General features: G+C 68.8%; 2 protein-coding genes across 3 annotated transcripts; both read left to right on the plus strand.

Moving 5' to 3' along the window:
• The first annotated feature begins 1,872 nt into the window (after positions 1-1,872).
• LOC308190267 (uncharacterized protein) lies at positions 1,873-9,106 on the plus strand. The gene is made up of 6 exons (XM_080581352.1): positions 1,873-1,982; positions 4,424-4,586; positions 4,867-5,016; positions 5,381-5,479; positions 5,733-5,831; positions 6,583-9,106. The coding sequence occupies exons 2-6, from the start codon at positions 4,508-4,510 to the stop codon at positions 7,890-7,892; spliced, it is 1,737 nt and encodes a 578-aa protein (XP_080437478.1). The 5' UTR covers positions 1,873-1,982; positions 4,424-4,507; the 3' UTR covers positions 7,893-9,106.
• A 938-nt stretch (positions 9,107-10,044) lies between these two features.
• LOC308190270 (uncharacterized protein) lies at positions 10,045-15,413 on the plus strand. 2 transcript variants are annotated; one of them, XM_080581376.1, is made up of 5 exons: positions 11,361-11,503; positions 11,705-11,898; positions 12,917-13,043; positions 13,475-13,588; positions 13,800-15,413. In XM_080581376.1, exons 2-5 carry the CDS (start codon positions 11,803-11,805, stop codon positions 15,008-15,010), a joined length of 1,548 nt encoding a protein of 515 aa, XP_080437502.1. In that variant the 5' UTR covers positions 11,361-11,503; positions 11,705-11,802; the 3' UTR covers positions 15,011-15,413. The 2 variants fall into 2 exon arrangements, with proteins under 2 accessions (XP_080437501.1, XP_080437502.1); XM_080581375.1 differs by lacking the exon at positions 11,705-11,898 and having other exon boundaries at positions 10,045-11,503.
• The last annotated feature ends 6 nt before the right edge of the window (positions 15,414-15,419 follow it).

Here is a 15,419-nt window from a genome sequence, read left to right on the forward strand (position 1 = left end):
TGGCTGCAGCCACACGAGGACACAGCGTGAGGACCTGCAGGTCGGCACCGCTGGGAGCGCGGGGCCACGGGGGGCAGCAGTCACGGTGCAGCTGCGCCGGAGCTGGCAGGGAGCCGGCGTGACCCAGGCTTGGCTCTGGCCCCATTTTTTGGGGTTGACGTTCACAAAACCTGGCTCACCGGCACAGCGGCTGGCTCCACGTGTGGACTTAAATGCCTGGAGCCTGTGGGAGGTGACGGCTTGGCCACATTCAGCAGCGTGGCAGGGGCAGGACGGGCGTCTTCTGGCTCCGGTCCTGCTCCTGCTGGCCCTGCTCCCAGGCTCCTCAATGGTATTTGGCCACTTCCCTCTCTTTCCTTCTGTCACCTCGCTGCTCCCTGTCCCCTCCTGGCTGCCTGCTGCCCTCTGGCTGGGAGCGTGCCACCGTCCCAAAGCCGACCCAGTCGCTTGGCTGTCATCTGTGCCCTGGTGTCACCCCAGCTGCTCAGGAGGACGCCCTGGCTCCAGCTTCATGCCCAGGAGTGCAGAATGTGACAGAGCAACAGGACCCAAAATTCCTCCGTGGGGCAGGGAGCTGCAGCCGGCCCCTGATGCAACGCCTCGGCCAAGTTACACCCGAGGCTTCGCTCCCAGCACTGAGGCCAGGAAACAACCACGGTGGGGGCAGCCTCTGGGTGCCTGCCGAGCCCTGTGCCTGGCTGCCCTTCCCCGCTCCAAGGGACGCGTGGTGGAGCTGGTGGGGAGACGTCCCCGCGCCAGCCCCAGTGCCCACACAGCTGGGTACGGCAGGGTGAGAAGCCCCGGGGTGGGAGGCTCTTGCTCATCCTCTCCTCCGCCGTCCTACTTGTGTTACCGTTGTTATTTCTCTCCTCCTACGTGCGCAGCCCCGTGTCGGTGCCTCCGCAGCGTGCCCTGCTCTGAGCTGGACCAGCAGTTTTGGGGTGCAGGAGCCCTCGTGCTGCCTGCCCCTCTGTAGCCACCTCCCAGCCCTACCAGTGTCCGGGGGCTCTCCCAGGGGGTCCCGCACCCTGTGCCCCCCCCTGCGTCCCCATTTCCAGGTGGGTAGAAGGGAGGGGAGGTGGCCCCGGCCCCAGGGTCTGTGGGGAGATGGGACCAGGGCTGGGGGCTGCAGTGGTGTCCCGGTGTGCGCTGCCTGCACGGGTGTCGTGGGCAGGTCCCCGCTGTGCTGCCCGTGGAGAGGAGCCCCCGCAGGAGCAGGGGGTCTGGGGGGAGCTGCCGCCCGTGGGGGACCCGTGCTGGAGCAGTTTGCTCCTGGGGGATGGACCCCGTGGGACGGAGCCGTGTGGGAGCAGTTCTTGAGGAGCTGCTGCCTGTGGGCAGCCCACGAGGGATCAGTTTGGGAAGGACGGCATCGCGTGGGAGGGACCCCGCGGGGAGCAGGGGCAGAGAGGGACCGTGAGGGAGCGGCGGGGACGAAGCGCCAGGGCCCGAGCGCAGCCCCCGGTCCCGTTCCCCGCCCGGGGGCAGGGGGGGGGCAGGGGGTGGCACTCGCTGCTTCCAGGCTCTGTGGGCCGCCAGCCCCGGGGCAGCACGCCGCACCGCGCTCCCCGGACCCGGCCCCTTTGCCCGTGGCAGCAGCGGCTGAGCCCCGCGGTGAGCCCACCCCGGTGAGCCCCCCCCCGGCGAGCCCCCCCCGGCGAGCCCCCCCCCGGCAAGCCCCCCTCCGGCCAGGCTCCAGCCTCCCCCCGAGTCCCCCCCGGTGCCCTGCGGAGGGCTGAGGCGCGCCGGGGCGGTGCCGGTGCCGGGGCCGTGCCGGTACCGGGGGGGCGGCGGGGCGGTGCCGGGGGGGGGGCGGCGGGGCGGTGCCGGTACCGGGGGGGGCGGCGGGGCGCACTACAACTCCCGGCGTGCAGCGGGGCGGCCCTTTGTCTGCCTCGCCCCGTGCGCCCGCCCCGGTGCGGTCCCGCGGTCGGCGGCCATCGGCGGCGATGCCCGAGCCGCCGCCCCTCTGAGCGCCGCCGGTGAGAGCGGGGCGGGGGGCACGGGGCCGGCCGGGGTTCGGGGGGGGGGCACCGGGGGGAGAACCGGGGGGGCGCGCACCCCCCCCACCCCCCTCCGCCCCAGCCCCGGTGCCCGTCGTGCGCGGTGCGCTGGGACCGCGGGGCTGGAGCGCGGTGCGCGCGGTGCGGGTGCCGCTCGTGCGACCCCCCCCAAAAAAAACGGGGGGCGCCGGGGGGGCACGGGGAGCCCGGGACGGGGCCGGTGCCGCGGGGGGGGAAGCGGGGCCCGAGGGTACCCGGGGCGGCGCCAGGGGGCTCCGGCACCCGCCGCCCCCCCCCCCGGCCCCCGGGCCCCCCCCGCTGCTGTCCGGCCCCGGGTGGGCGCTCGGAGCCAGCGGCGTGCGACCCCTCCGTGGGGCGTACCCCGCCAGACCCGAGGAATACCCGTTAGTACCGCAAATCGCCGCTTGCGGTGCGTGCTCGGGGCTCGCCGCCCGCCGGTGCCGCCGGTCCCCGGTGGGGCTGGGGCCGTGCCCCCGCTACGAGCGGCGCCCCCTGCGCCAGCCGCCTGCCCCCGTCCGCCCCGCGAGGCTCTGCCGGCAGCGGGCACGGCTTTGTGAGAGCCGCGGGCTCGGCACGGCACGGCTCGGCACGGCACGGCACGGCACGGCTCGGCACCGGCTGCGCTGCCTCGGGACCCTGCTGCCCCCAGGGCCTGGCACGAAGGAGCGGGGAGGGGACGGGCGGGGGTCCGGGCGCTGCGGCGCGGCACCGGGCGCTTTCCCGGGGCACCGGGAGGTGCTGGGGGGGATGGATGTGGGGCGGGAGAGGCACCGGGCTGCGCTACGAGGGGCGCAGGTAACGCGGGCAGAACCCGTCCCCGGCCCTGGCTGGCGCCTGCTGGAGCTCATCCGAAATGCCCCGGCCCCAGGACGGGCTTGTGCCAGCGCGTGAGCTAGCAGGGGGTGGGGGGCACCTCGGGGAGAGCCCCCCCGGAACAACCCCTCTCTTGTTTGAAAGCGGCACTGAGCTGGACAACCCCTGCACCCTGCTCCCTCCAGCCCCGGCTGAGCTCCGTGCCTGCCCGCGCGCCCTCCCGGCCCCGTGCCACCTCCGGGCATCCCCGGCGGCGCCAGGTCCTCTTGGCTCGGAGCACTGGTGCTGGGCTGGCTGCGGGGCGGCGTTGGCGCGGGTGGGCAGTGGCCACGGCAGCAGGTCCTGCCTCGGCTCACGCTCTGCCCCGTGGCTCCCGGTGCTGCGGTTAGGTGGAAGGCAGGACACGCTCTGCACCGCAGGGACGTGGCACCAAGTGGGAGGGAAAGCAAGGTTCAGGACGGGGCACGGGGCTGGCGGGATGAGGGACGAGGACCCTGCTCCTGCTGCTGCTCCTGCTCCTGCTCCTGCTCCAGCTCCAGCTCCAGCTCGCTCTGTGGCTATGTGCAGTTTGCCAGAGGCCCCCTGGGCACAGAGCGTTTGGCCAACAAAGGCGGTGGCAGCACCGGGTGCCCTGAGGAGCGGAGAGCTTCTCGAGGAGTGGTAGCATGTGGGGCCGGGTGTGTCGGAGGGAAAGTCCGGGTAGGACACGGCGAACGTGGGAAGCTGCCCTTGGGGTGCTGCGCGAGCAGGGAGCGTCCCCGGGGTGGCCGGCACGCGTTGCTCTGGAGGTCTGCTGCGCGTGCAGCTCGGCAGGACGGGGTCGGGAGTGATGCTGGAGGCCCCTTCACAGGCATGTGGGGCCCGGCGGCGGCTCTGCCAGGACGCAGCCGCATCCCCCCTGGGTGCTGCCACTGCATCCTGCTCAGGAGGGCGCCTGAGCGCATGGTGCCTGGGGGTGCCTGGGGATGCCTGACCCTCACCACGGGGGTGTCCCCAGCGGCTCCTCACCTGCTCTGGGGCTGCCCCGGCGCTGCTTGTGGCAGCGTGTCAAATTCCACTGAGATTGCATCTACCGCATCGCCGTGCCTTCGTGAAAACTGTGCCCAGCAGCCGAGGAAAGCTTGCCGGCTTCATGGGGCGCAGCCGCCTCCGAACTCCGCAGGGTTTTCTCCCGGTTCCTCCTTCCCCTCCGGCCCCACCACGTGCCTCGGCTGTGACCTTGTGCCACTGCTGCTGGGCTGCGAGAAGGGAGGTGGGGGCACGGGCAGAGTGACCGAGCCCTGTCCTGGGCTGCTCTGTGCTGTCGTAGCCCCCATGTCGGTCTTCCTTTTCTTCCTCTTCCTCCTCCTCCTCCTGTGCCTGCCCCTGCTGAAAGCAGCAACTCCCCGAAGGCAGAGGGGAGGGGAAGGGATAGGATGGAAGGGGAGGGGAGGAATCAGCCGTCAGGAGAAGCAGCTTGGAGATCTCCGGAGCCCCCCTGTGCCCGAGCCCCCCCAGTCCCCAGCTGTCTGTGGTGCTGCTTCGCTGCTTGCATTTTGGGGCCAGTTTGGCACAAAGGGTGACTTCTGCCTGGGGTCTCTCTGCAGGCGTTCGCAGGGAGCAGCGCGGCTGCAGGCGGCTGTCCTGTCCCTCGGGCAGGATTTCCTGGCGGGACCCCGAGACCCCCGGCGATGGAGCCGGAGGAGAAGCCGTTCGTGGGGGACCCCCGGGGCGGGGGGCGCAGGGGAGTCCCTGGCCCCCGTGGTGCAGGTGAGCCGTGGGACCCCCGGGCAGGCAGCCCATGCCTGCTGCCCCCAGGGCCCAGCGGAGCGGTTTGCTGGGGGGGGTCGGTGGGTGAGGACCCTGGGCAGCAGGGAGCCGCTGGGGTGGTCGCTGCCTGGGCTGGGTGGTGCTGGGGGTCTCCGTTCCCCCCGGGGGAGGTTTTGTCCCCTCTGTGCCCATCCCAGCGCCACAGAGCGCGTGGCAGCATTGCTTGGCTGCTGTCTGCTCGCACGTCCAGGGAACCCAAATTTGGCTTTTTCTTCCCCAGGAAAGGGCTGGGCTGGTGTGAAGCATGAGATTGTGGTGAAAACGGAGCCGGAGGACGAGTCGGACATCGGGTACCCCCAGGTCCCAGGGGCGGGGGCTGCTGCCCCCGGCATCCCCAGTGTCCCCAGCATCCCCGGTGTCCCCAGCACCAGTAAGTGACGTGGAGCAGGGCGCTGCACAGAGGGGTTGTGCTGGGACGGGGCATGCCCCGCGCCCTTTGGGAACCGGGAACTGCCTCCTGCAGGAAAAGCAGCAGTTCCCTTCCCTGCGTAACGAGTATTTAATAGTATTTAACTTAGTAAGATGACGATAGTTTAATATCGATGGGTGCTTTGGAGCCTCAGTGACCTGCATCTGGTGCAGCCCCGTGGTTCCCCGGGGTTCTGGCTGCAGGAGGCACCGAGCTCGCTGCACCCAGTGCCTGCGGAGCGGGGACCTGGCGGCAGCGGGCGGCAGCGGCACGGCCCTGTCCGTCCCCAGAGCAGGACGTGTGGGCCGGGTGCTTCCTTCCACAGGCATCAAAACAGAGGTCGTCATCAAAACCGAGCCTGAGGACGACTCCTACGGTGACTGCTGCCCACGGGAGAAGGAGGAGCCCCCCGACCCCGCTGCCTGTGAGTGGGGCTGGGCACATGGGGGTGCCCGGGGCTGTGCCATGGGGTCACGCTCCCTGCTCTGCCCCTCGGTGCCTTGGTGGGCAGCTGCCCCGTGCGGTCCTGGGGATAGTGACACCCCACGGGTGCCATGCAGCGCCCACCCTTGCCCTCCCTGCTGCCAGCCGAGGTCAGAATCCGGCCCCTGGTGCCTGCGGCCGTGCCCAGGGTGTGCCGAGCGCAGCCCCCAGAGCTCTGCCCTCTGCCCCCGCAGGCGATGCCAAGCCCGAAGTGATTGTGAAGGTGGAGCCGGAGGAGGAGGCGTACATCGGGTGTCCCCAGGGCCCGGGTGACCCAGGAGGCGCAGGTGCAGGTGAGCACTGTGGGGCTGGGACCCGGCTTGTGTCTGCCTCTGGGGGCTGCGTCTGGGTGCGCAGCTGCTGCTGGGAGTCACCGCGCCAAGGGCTGGAGCAGCTGGGCAGGCAGAGAGCCTGGGGGTGCTGCTGTCCTCCCCCTGCCCCAACCTGGCAGAAATCCACAGGGAGGGACCCTGGCCCCGTGCTACTGCCAGCCCCGGGGGCACTGCTCCTTGTGCGACCCTGGAGGAGCACCGAGGTGCTCTCCGTCTTGTCCGGGCAGCCTCAGCTGTCAGTTTGTTTTACAGGAGGGGGCTGAACACGTCCCCTGGGGGTTCCACGACAGCAAAAAAACAGGTCCTTCGAGCCCTAAACTGCAAATGCAATCTCTGCACAGTTTTGGCTTTAGATGAGAGTTTGCACGTGTGTCTGGTTGTGGGGGCATGTTTGAGGGAGGCATTTTACCTGGCTGCGGTGCCAAGGGTGCGATGGCTTCTTCCAGCTCCTCCGGCACCAAGGGGCTCCTGGCAGCGCTAACCCAGTGCCACAGCCGAGGCTCTGCAGCCCCTGGGCAGCCTCGGTGGCACTGGGCTGTGGTTGCAGTGCTGCATCCAGCAGTGATGCCCGGGGCTGTCCCTGTGCCGCAGCCGTGCCGTGCCTGTGCCGATGGGTTCAGCTCCGCGCCGGGTTCCCAGGAGCGCAGGGCCACGCGCAGCTCCTGGCTCTGCGTTGTGCCGGTGGTGGCCGGGTTCTTTCTTCTCTTCGTAGGTGGCGAAGGCAAAGGTGAGAAGCGTCCCAAGGAGGAGCCAGAGGATGTGAAACCAGAGGTGGCTCTGCTGGAGAGAAGCCCGGAGGCTGCGCCCCGTGTCAGCCAGTGGATGGTGCAGCCGGTGCGGGGTGGCGTGACCGAGCCCCGGGGGCTCTGTGTGGGGACGGGCACGGCTCCTGTCCCACCAGCGAGCACCGCTGGGCACAAAGTCACGTCGGCACCTGGCAGTGAGCCGGCCCGGCGGCCCCGCAGCCACGGCGCCGAGCGGCCCTTCGCCTGCAGCGAGTGCGGGAAGAGCTTCCAGCACCGGGGGAACCTCATCACCCACCTGCGCGTGCACACCGGGGAGAAGCCCTTCGCCTGCACCGTCTGCGGGAAGAGCTTCAGCCAGAAGGGCGACCTGATGCGGCACCAGCGCATCCACACGGGCGAGAAGCCCTTCGAGTGCACCGTCTGCGGGAAGAGCTTCTGCTCCAAGCAGACCTTCATCCTGCACCAGCGCATCCACACGGGCGAGAAGCCCTTCTCCTGCACCGAGTGCGGCAAGAGCTTCAACCGCAAGGCCAACTTCATCACGCACCAGAAGATCCACCGCGGCGAGAGGCCTTTCATCTGCGCCGAGTGCGGCAAGGGCTTCTGCGCCAAGAAGACCTTCATCCTGCACCAGAAGATCCACGTCGGCGACCGGCCCTTCGGCTGCAGCGAGTGCGGGAAGAGCTTCAGCCGCAACGGCGACCTGACGCGGCACCAGCGCATCCACACGGGCGAGCGCCCCTTCGCCTGCGCCGACTGCGGCAAGTGCTTCAGCCACAACGGCGAGCTGATCAAGCACCAGCGCATCCACACGGGCGAGAAGCCCTTCACCTGCACCGAGTGCGGCAAGAGCTTCAACCGCAAGGGCACGCTCATCACCCACCAGCGCATCCACACCGGCGAGCGCCCCTTCGTCTGCCCCGAGTGCGGCAAGACCTTCAACCTCAAGACCACGCTGATGAAGCACAAGCGCATCCACACGGGCGAGCGTCCCTTCACCTGCCTGGAGTGCGGGAAGAGCTTCAAGTACAAGGGCAACCTGCGGACGCACCACCTCACCCACACGGTGGAGCGGGTCTACCCCTGCACCGAGTGTGGCAAGATCTTCAGCCACAAGAAGGAGCTGACCGTGCACCAGGGCACGCACACGGAGGAGCGGCTCCTGTCCTGCTACCGGGACGGGGAGTCCTTCAGCCCCTTCCTCCCCGTGCACCCGCTGCTCATGTCCTGCTCCCAGCTCCAGGTGCCGCTGGAGGCCCTGTCCAAGTACAAGTAGGAGCTGGCAGAAGCGCAGAGCTCTGCGCACGTCTCTGCAGATGGAGCAGACAGAGGGGGAATGGCACAGCAATTTTGGGACCCAGGCCTGCTGTGGTGTTGGTGGCGCGTTGGGACACTGCTGCAGAGCCAGCTCGCCCCGGAGCAAGCGCGGCACCCTCACGGCACACTGTCAGCGTGCCCGGCACACGGAGCACAGACAAGGGCTTGAGCCTGGCCCTGGGGGATGCCGGGGGGCAGAGTGTGGCCGTTCCCCTGCTGCTGGTGGTAAAGGGGCCCTGAGCTTCTTCATGCACGGCCAGGACCGGGGCCGGGGCCCAAGCTAGACCTGGCACCGTGGGTGCTCTCGCCTCCCCGTGCCAGGCTGGCGCTCGCAGGCTGCGCAGGGCTGGTGGTTGGTGCAGTGTGCCGGGTGCGTGGCGGTGGCGCAGCCCCAGGCATGGGGCCACCACGCACCCCAGCAAGGTGCCCCAGCTCTGGGTTAGGAACTGGTACAGGAGAGGTGCCGGGGGGTGTCTGAAGATGGCCTCGGGTCACCCTGCCCGGCCAGCACCGCGTTGTCCCCTCGCCACCTCCTCTGTCCCCTCGCTTGGGTACCAGCAGCTGCGGGGCCTCCCCCCTGTCCCTGTGCCACCCTCCCTGTGCTGCAGCGGGCACCCACCCTTCCTTGCTGGGTGGGAGAGGGGCGAGTTTTGCAGTAGGAGCCGTCGTTTCTCCTCACATGTACCCCAGGCACATCGGCATGGGCCGTGGGGGGCACTGCTGCAGCGTGCTCCTTCCCTTCCCTGGCACGGGCGCTGCTGTCGGCTCCTGTCCCTCTGCCCCCCAAGGCTCAGCAGCCCCCCTTGTCCCTGGGGAGGCTCCCACAGCTCGCATCGTGCGGTTACCGAGCCGTGCTGTCCATAATGCCACAGAGCAATTCGGGGGGACCAGACCCACAAAGACCACCCCATCCCACCCCTGCCATGCACGGGGACATCTCCCCCTGGGGCTCACGGTGCTCAAAGCCCCGAGCACCCCAACCCTGGGCACCTCTGCTGATGGGCACCCACAGTCCCTGGGGGCTGCCTTTGGGGTGGGGGCCACGAGCTGGGAGCTGCTGTGTGGGTGGCACGTGGCAGCCTCTGTAAATGCCTTGCCTCAGTTTCCCCATCCATAAAATGGGCTAGCAGCACTGCTCCTGCCTCACTGGGGTGCTGCTAAGCCGCTGCCCACGGTGCCTCGGGGAGGGGAGCGGGGCTGCCTGGTGTCACTGCTACCACTGCTGTGGTCTGGGGGCTGCCACGCGTGGGAGACCCCCGGTGAGCAGCGCAGAAAGGACCACGTGTATTTATATTTCCTCTTTTTTTTTTTTTTTTTTTCTAATCTAGGAACTAATAAAAAGTGGAAACAAGCACGAGGGGGCAGTGTTCCCGTTAGGACATGCCGCCTGTCCTTTCTCCTCACCCAACGCCCCTCGGTCGCAGGGCAGCGCATGCCATCAGCCCCAGGAGCTGGGGGCGCCCCAAACACCCCCAAATCTGCGATCACCGGTGCAGTCACGGGCAGCTCCTCGTGGGCCAAGCGCCCCCACGGCAGGTGCAGCCATACAAATCCCAGCCGGCGGTGCCGGGGTGGTCGCTGAGCCCACGCTGCCACGAGCACAGTGCTGCGGCAACTGGTGGCCTGGCCATGCGCTTTCTGCTTCCTCTGCAAGGATGGGAACGGGGGTGTCAGGTTGCTGGAGCAATGCTGCGGGATGGAGGCTGGCCGCAGCAGCACAGGGAGCAGCGCGGGGAGCCGAGGGTGCGCAGCGGGGAGCGAGCTGCCCCCAGCTCTGCAGGAGCACGATGGGGACAGAGCACCGCGCCTGCTTACAGCCCTTGGACTGCGGCGTCCCCAGGGCTCACCACGGGGCCACTTCTCTGATATTGTCATCAGTGCTCTGGGGGAGGCACCGAGCGCACCTTCAGTCAGCTTCCGGGTGGCACCAGGCTGAGGGCACTGGGGTTGTTTAGTCTGGAGAAGAGGAAGCTCAGGGGGGACCTTACTGCTCTCTACAACTACCTGAAAGGACATTGAAGCAAGGTAGAGATCAGGCTCTTTTCCCAAACACGAGGGGAAAATGGCCTCAAGTTGCGCCAGGGGAGGTTTAGGTTTGATATTAGGAGACATATCTTTACTGGAAGGCTGCGCAGGGCAGTGGTGGGGGGTCACCATCCCTGGAGGTCCTCAAGAGACGTGTACACGCAGAGCCCAGCGGCGTGGAGGACTCGTCGGTGCTGGGTTAGAGGCTGGGCGAGACGACCTCAGGGGTCTTGTCCCACCTGAAGGACTCCACGACTCTGTGGCACCCGCAGGTCCCTGTCACCACCTGCGCACAGCAGACGAGGGCACAGAAGGGAAGGAAGCAGCACCCACAGCAGCAGGGCGATGGGCAGAGGTGGGCAGCAGCTGGGCACCGGCAGGGGGGGACCCGCTCGGTGCTGGGGGGGGCAGCGGCACCGGGTGCGGGCTGGGCTGGGGGCTGCAGGAGCGGCGTTGGGGACGGGAGCAGAACCCCCGTGACCTTGAGCAGACCACGCTCTGTGCCCAGGAGAAGCGCTCGCTGCTGCAGAAGGTGCCTGGGATGTTTGCAAGGAGCTCGGCTCTCGCTGCACCCTGGTGCCCCAGGCCCTGCAGAGCTGCGGGGGTCCCACGGGAGCTGCGCCCATGCCTGTTACAGGACGTGAGAAAAAAAAAATCCCAAATAATTTTCTTCAGACAGGACCTTCTATGAAGCTATTTTATTCGCGATTGCAATGGCGGGCGACCTGTCAATCAGGAGCGCATTGTAGTAAACAAATCATAACCTTTTATTCCCTATTACCCAACACCTGATCACCTCCCCTGTTTCCTCGCTGGCTGAGTACTACAGGTTCACAAGCTACTCGACGCTCCTCTATACCATATGTGTACAATTTTTCTTTTTTTTTCAACCCTTTAATTTCTCCTTTTTTATGTTTTGAGAACCTGTGATCTTTGTTTTACTGTTCCCACGCTGCTCATCCTGTTTTTCTCAAGCTTCCACCTTATTTTGGAGCAGTGAGGCCTTCTACTGTCCGCTTGTCTACTTATCTCCTTATTATGACTACACAGCTACCTTGAAATACAGAAAAGTAATTCTCTACTGCAAAAACACAACTTAGTTTCTCACGAGGAGCCTTGGGGCCACTGCAGCTGCTGAAGCGCCAGGGCCGGAGCAGCCCCTGCCCGGCGCAGGGCAAGGCTCGGGCAGTGGCAGTGGGGTGGGGGCATGGCAGTGCCGGCACAGCCGGGGGGGCACAGCGCTGTGCCGAGCGGTGCTGTGCCGGGCAGCACCGTGCCGTGCATCACGGAGATGCACCGGGCTGGGCCATGCTGAGCGGTGCTGTGCAGGGCAGCACCGTGCCGTGCGTCACCGAGGCGTGCTGGGCCATCCATCCCCGAGCCGTGCGGAGCCGTGCCGTGCCGTGCCGAGCCGTGCAGTGCGCGGCAGCAGGACTACAGCTCCCGTGCTGCACTGGTGGCGGCGAGGCCCGGCAGCTGACGCAGCCCCCGGCTCCCAGGGCCACCTTTGTCCGTGCCCACGGCCGTGCTGGGCGGGCGGCGCAGGTAGGGGCTGCGGGCCGGGGCTGCGCAGGGGCGCGGGGCTGCGGCGGGGGGCTGGGAGAGGGGCAGGTCCCGCTGCACGGGGGGCTCCTGGCCCCGACCCCCACCCACACCCCCAGTGTTTCGCTGGGGAATGCGGTGGTTGATGGGTGGGCCGGCTCCCGCCTCCTTTTGGCTCCTTACGCCAAATGTTGTGTTTGGCAGAACCCGCAGGGCCGTCTGTCGCTGTGCACCCGTGTGGCTGAGCGGCGGGACGGGCCTCGCCGCAGACCCGGAGCACCCGACCCTGCCTGCATGGACCGATGCCTGGGCACGCTTCCCTCCCCGCGCTGAGAGCCTGCAGGCGGCGGCTGCTCGGGCAGGGGTTGGGCGCAGACGGGGCCGCGGCGGCGCTCACGGTAAAGCAGCCTGGTGGCCCCCGTAACGCTCCTGTCCCCTGGCACCGTGACTCTGTGCCCACCCCCGGGGGCTCGGGCGAAGCCATATCCGGGATCGGTGACAGATCTGGGATCCGTCCATCTGTGCTGCGGGCAGTGCACAGGGCTGCAGCTCCCGGGGCTGCACCCGGGCTGCCCGTGCCCGTGGCAGAGCCGTGGCCCCACCGGCCGTGGGGGCGACCCTGCTGCAAACAGGGCCGGGGCAGGGGTGATGGGGGCAGCAGACGGAGGCAGTGGGGTTTGCCTGGGAGGGCAAATTGCTGGGAGGGGGACGGGGCGCAGGGGCTGGGTGCTGCGGTCCCCCCCTGGCTCCCCCCGTGGGCTAGGACAGCCGGGTCTCCGGTGCTGCTGGGTGCTGCTCCTGTGGGGCAGGGGCACCCCGCACCCGGGGCGATGCCCTAATGGTGAGAAGCGCTCTGACACCTGCTCCCGTGCAGGAGACGTTGGTGCCTGGCCCTGAGCTGGGCCCGCTGAGAGCATTGCCAGCGGGAGCTGCCTGCTGGCAGCCCTGTGCTCCAAACCGAGTGTCACGGGGCTGCTGGGGGTGAGGGACATGAGTGGGCAGCACACGGGGGCTGGCAGGGTGCAGTCCCCCCTCCTCTGAGCATTCAGCACCCGTCTGTCTTGCTTGGGGCCGAATTTACCTCCAAGCGTAGCGGTGGGGAAGGCGGCGAGGCAGCACGGGCGGCGTTCCGCAGGGAGGCACGCCGTAAGGGCTGTTGGGGAGCGGGGGCCATGGTGCTCGGTGACCCCGCTGCGCCTCCTGGCTGAGGTGCCGGCGCCCCCGCAGCCCCCCAGGCTCCTGCAAAGCAGGGTGGGGGCAGGATTGTGGCAGAGAGCTGCTTTGCTTCGCCCCCTGCTCCCCGGCACTGTGGCTGCGCTCAGCTCCCGTGGGCCGCGGGCAGCAGCGGCAGCAGCAGGAGCCGCGGATTTTCGTTGGCGCGGCGCAGCGTGCCGAGCTCCTGGCTTGTCGCTGCAGATGCCGGTGACGTTCGAGGACGTGGCCATCTACTTCTCCCCCGAGGAGTGGGCAGAGCTGGCGGGCTGGCAGCGGCAGCTGTACCGCGAGGTGATGCTGGAGAACTTCGAGGTGCTCGCCTCGCTGGGTGAGGAGCGCGCCGGAGCCGCGGGGCTGGGGCCGAGCCGTGGTTCTCCTCTGTGACAGAGCTGGAGTCCTGGGAACTGAAAATCCGTCTGCTCCCGTTCCACGTCTGGACGCTGATTTAGTGGTTATACTTGCAGGTTTTTACACTGCGCAGGCAGTATCCTGAGGACAGCAGTCCTGGTAGAAAGGCTGGCCGGGAGCAGGTGAAATGCGGGAGTGCAGAGGCGGTGCCGAGAGCAAGGCAAGGAGAGCTGGCAGGCGAGGGGACGGCGGCAGCGCAGCTGTAGGCTGGCAGGGGCTGCCTGGCATCGCCGCAGGGCCGCGCAGCTGGAGCAGAGCAGGAGGAGATGCGGGGGGCCGCAGGGGGGGCTGCGGGGCTGGCAGCAGCGCGGGGGCAGCGCGCGAGGGGGCCGCTCTGTCTGCCCCGCACAGGCTGCCCCGGCACCAAGCCCGAGATCATCTGCGAGATGGAGCAGGAGGAGATGCTGAGTGCGGGACGGCACCGGGAGCCCGTGGCGGGGAGGAGGCACCCGGCCCCCTGGCCAGGCGGGTACCAGCGGGGGGGGAGCCGGGGGGCGGGCGTGGGGACAGCCCCGTCCCCTGGCCCCCGCACGCCCCGTAAGGTTTGTTTGCGGGGGGCTGCCCCCCGTCAGCCCGGCGGGACGCGGGCTCGGGGCAGGGGGTGCATGCTGTTCCCCCGGGGTGGGGGCTCCCTTGTGCCGCCCCGGGGGTGACGCCCGCCCTGCCCTCCCAGCAGACGGTGACGCTGGAGCCAAGCGGGAGGCGGAGGAAGGCCCGGAGCAGCCGCCGGTGCCCAGCACCTCCACCCCACGGACACCCCGGCAGTGCCAGGCGGGCAGGAGAGGGGGGGTCCCGGCGGGATGCCCCTGCCCCCAGCCCTTCCCGGCCCCCCCGCTGCAGAGGAAGCCGCCCACGTGCCCGGAGTGTGACAAGAGCTTCAAGAGCAACACGGCGCTGACCATCCACGAGAGGAGCCACACGGGCGAGCGGCCCTTCAAGTGCCCGCGCTGCGGGAAGGGCTTCCCCTCCAAGGGGGACCTCAAGCGGCACCAGAAAATCCACGCGGGGCGGGGGGAGCCCCCCGGCCCCGGGCTCTGCCTCCCAGCCCTGCCACCACCATCCCGGCCCCACCGCGGCCCCCCAGGCCCCAAACGCCCCCACGCCTGCAGCGAGTGCGGGAAGAGCTTCGGCAAGAGCCGGGACCTGAGGAAGCACCAGCAGACGCACACGGCGGCGCGGCCCTTCTCCTGCCCGCAGTGCGGCAGCAGCTTTCGGCTGAAGCAGATCCTGGTGTCGCACCAGAAGGTGCACGGCGGCGAGAAGCCCTTCTGCTGCGCCGACTGCGGGAAGCGCTTCGGCCAGAAGCACCACCTGCTGAGCCACCGCCGCGTGCACACGGGCGAGAAGCCCTTCTCCTGCGCGCAGTGCGGGCAGCGCTTCAGCCAGAAGCACCACCTGGTCAGCCACCAGCGCATCCACACCGGCGAGCGCCCCTTCGCCTGCGCCCGCTGCCCCAAGCGCTTCAAGGACAAGAAGACCCTCATCATCCACGAGAGGGTGCACACTGGCGAGAAGCCCTACAAGTGCAGCGAGTGCGGCAAGACCTGCAGCCAGAAGCAGCACCTGAAGAGCCACCAGCGCATACACCGGGGCCCGCGGGCGCTGGAGGACGGGCGGCCGGTCCCGCCGAGCGCGCGGCCGGAGCCCAAACCCTTCCAGTGCGCCGGCTGCGAGAAGCGCTTTCGGGACGAGGGCATCATGTTGGCCCACCAGCGCACCCACGCCGAGCAGGGGCCACAGCCGGGGCGGGCGCAGGGCCCCGGCGCTCCCCAAAAACTGCCGCCCGCGGCCCCGCAGGCTGCCGGGAGGCCGAGGGTGTGCGGTGACTGCGGGAAGGCGTTCACCCAGGGCAGGTGCCCGCGGCTCCACCAGCGGAGCCACACGTGAGTGGGGAGCACGGCTCCGGGTGCTGCTGCCGGCTCCCCCTAAGGAGCGCCCGCACCCACGCCCGCAGCCACCTCGCCGTGCTCCAAGGAGGGTGCTCCCGAAGCAAGCAGGGCAGTGCCCGCCCCTGCGCCCTGTCCCCAGGCTGCTCCCCCCCCCTCACCGACATCCCCCCCTCCCCAACCAGACTGCGCTGAGGTGCAGCAGCAAAGCCCGGTGCTGTGGGCAGCCGGAGCCCCCCCTGAGCCCCTGGGCCGAGCCCCCCGTCGGTGGGCATTAGTGCAGCTCCTCTTCCCTGCTGTGTTCGAGTCACACCGTGGTGGCAGCGTGCAGCATGAGAGAGCTGCTAGCTGGCACCTGGCCGCTTGTGGCAGGGAAATCAAAATAAAAAATAAATATATCAAAATTCATC

This window comes from Anser brachyrhynchus (genome assembly GCF_964034855.1).
Source record: "Anser brachyrhynchus genome assembly, chromosome: 2".
Classification (NCBI taxonomy): domain Eukaryota; kingdom Metazoa; phylum Chordata; class Aves; order Anseriformes; family Anatidae; genus Anser; species Anser brachyrhynchus.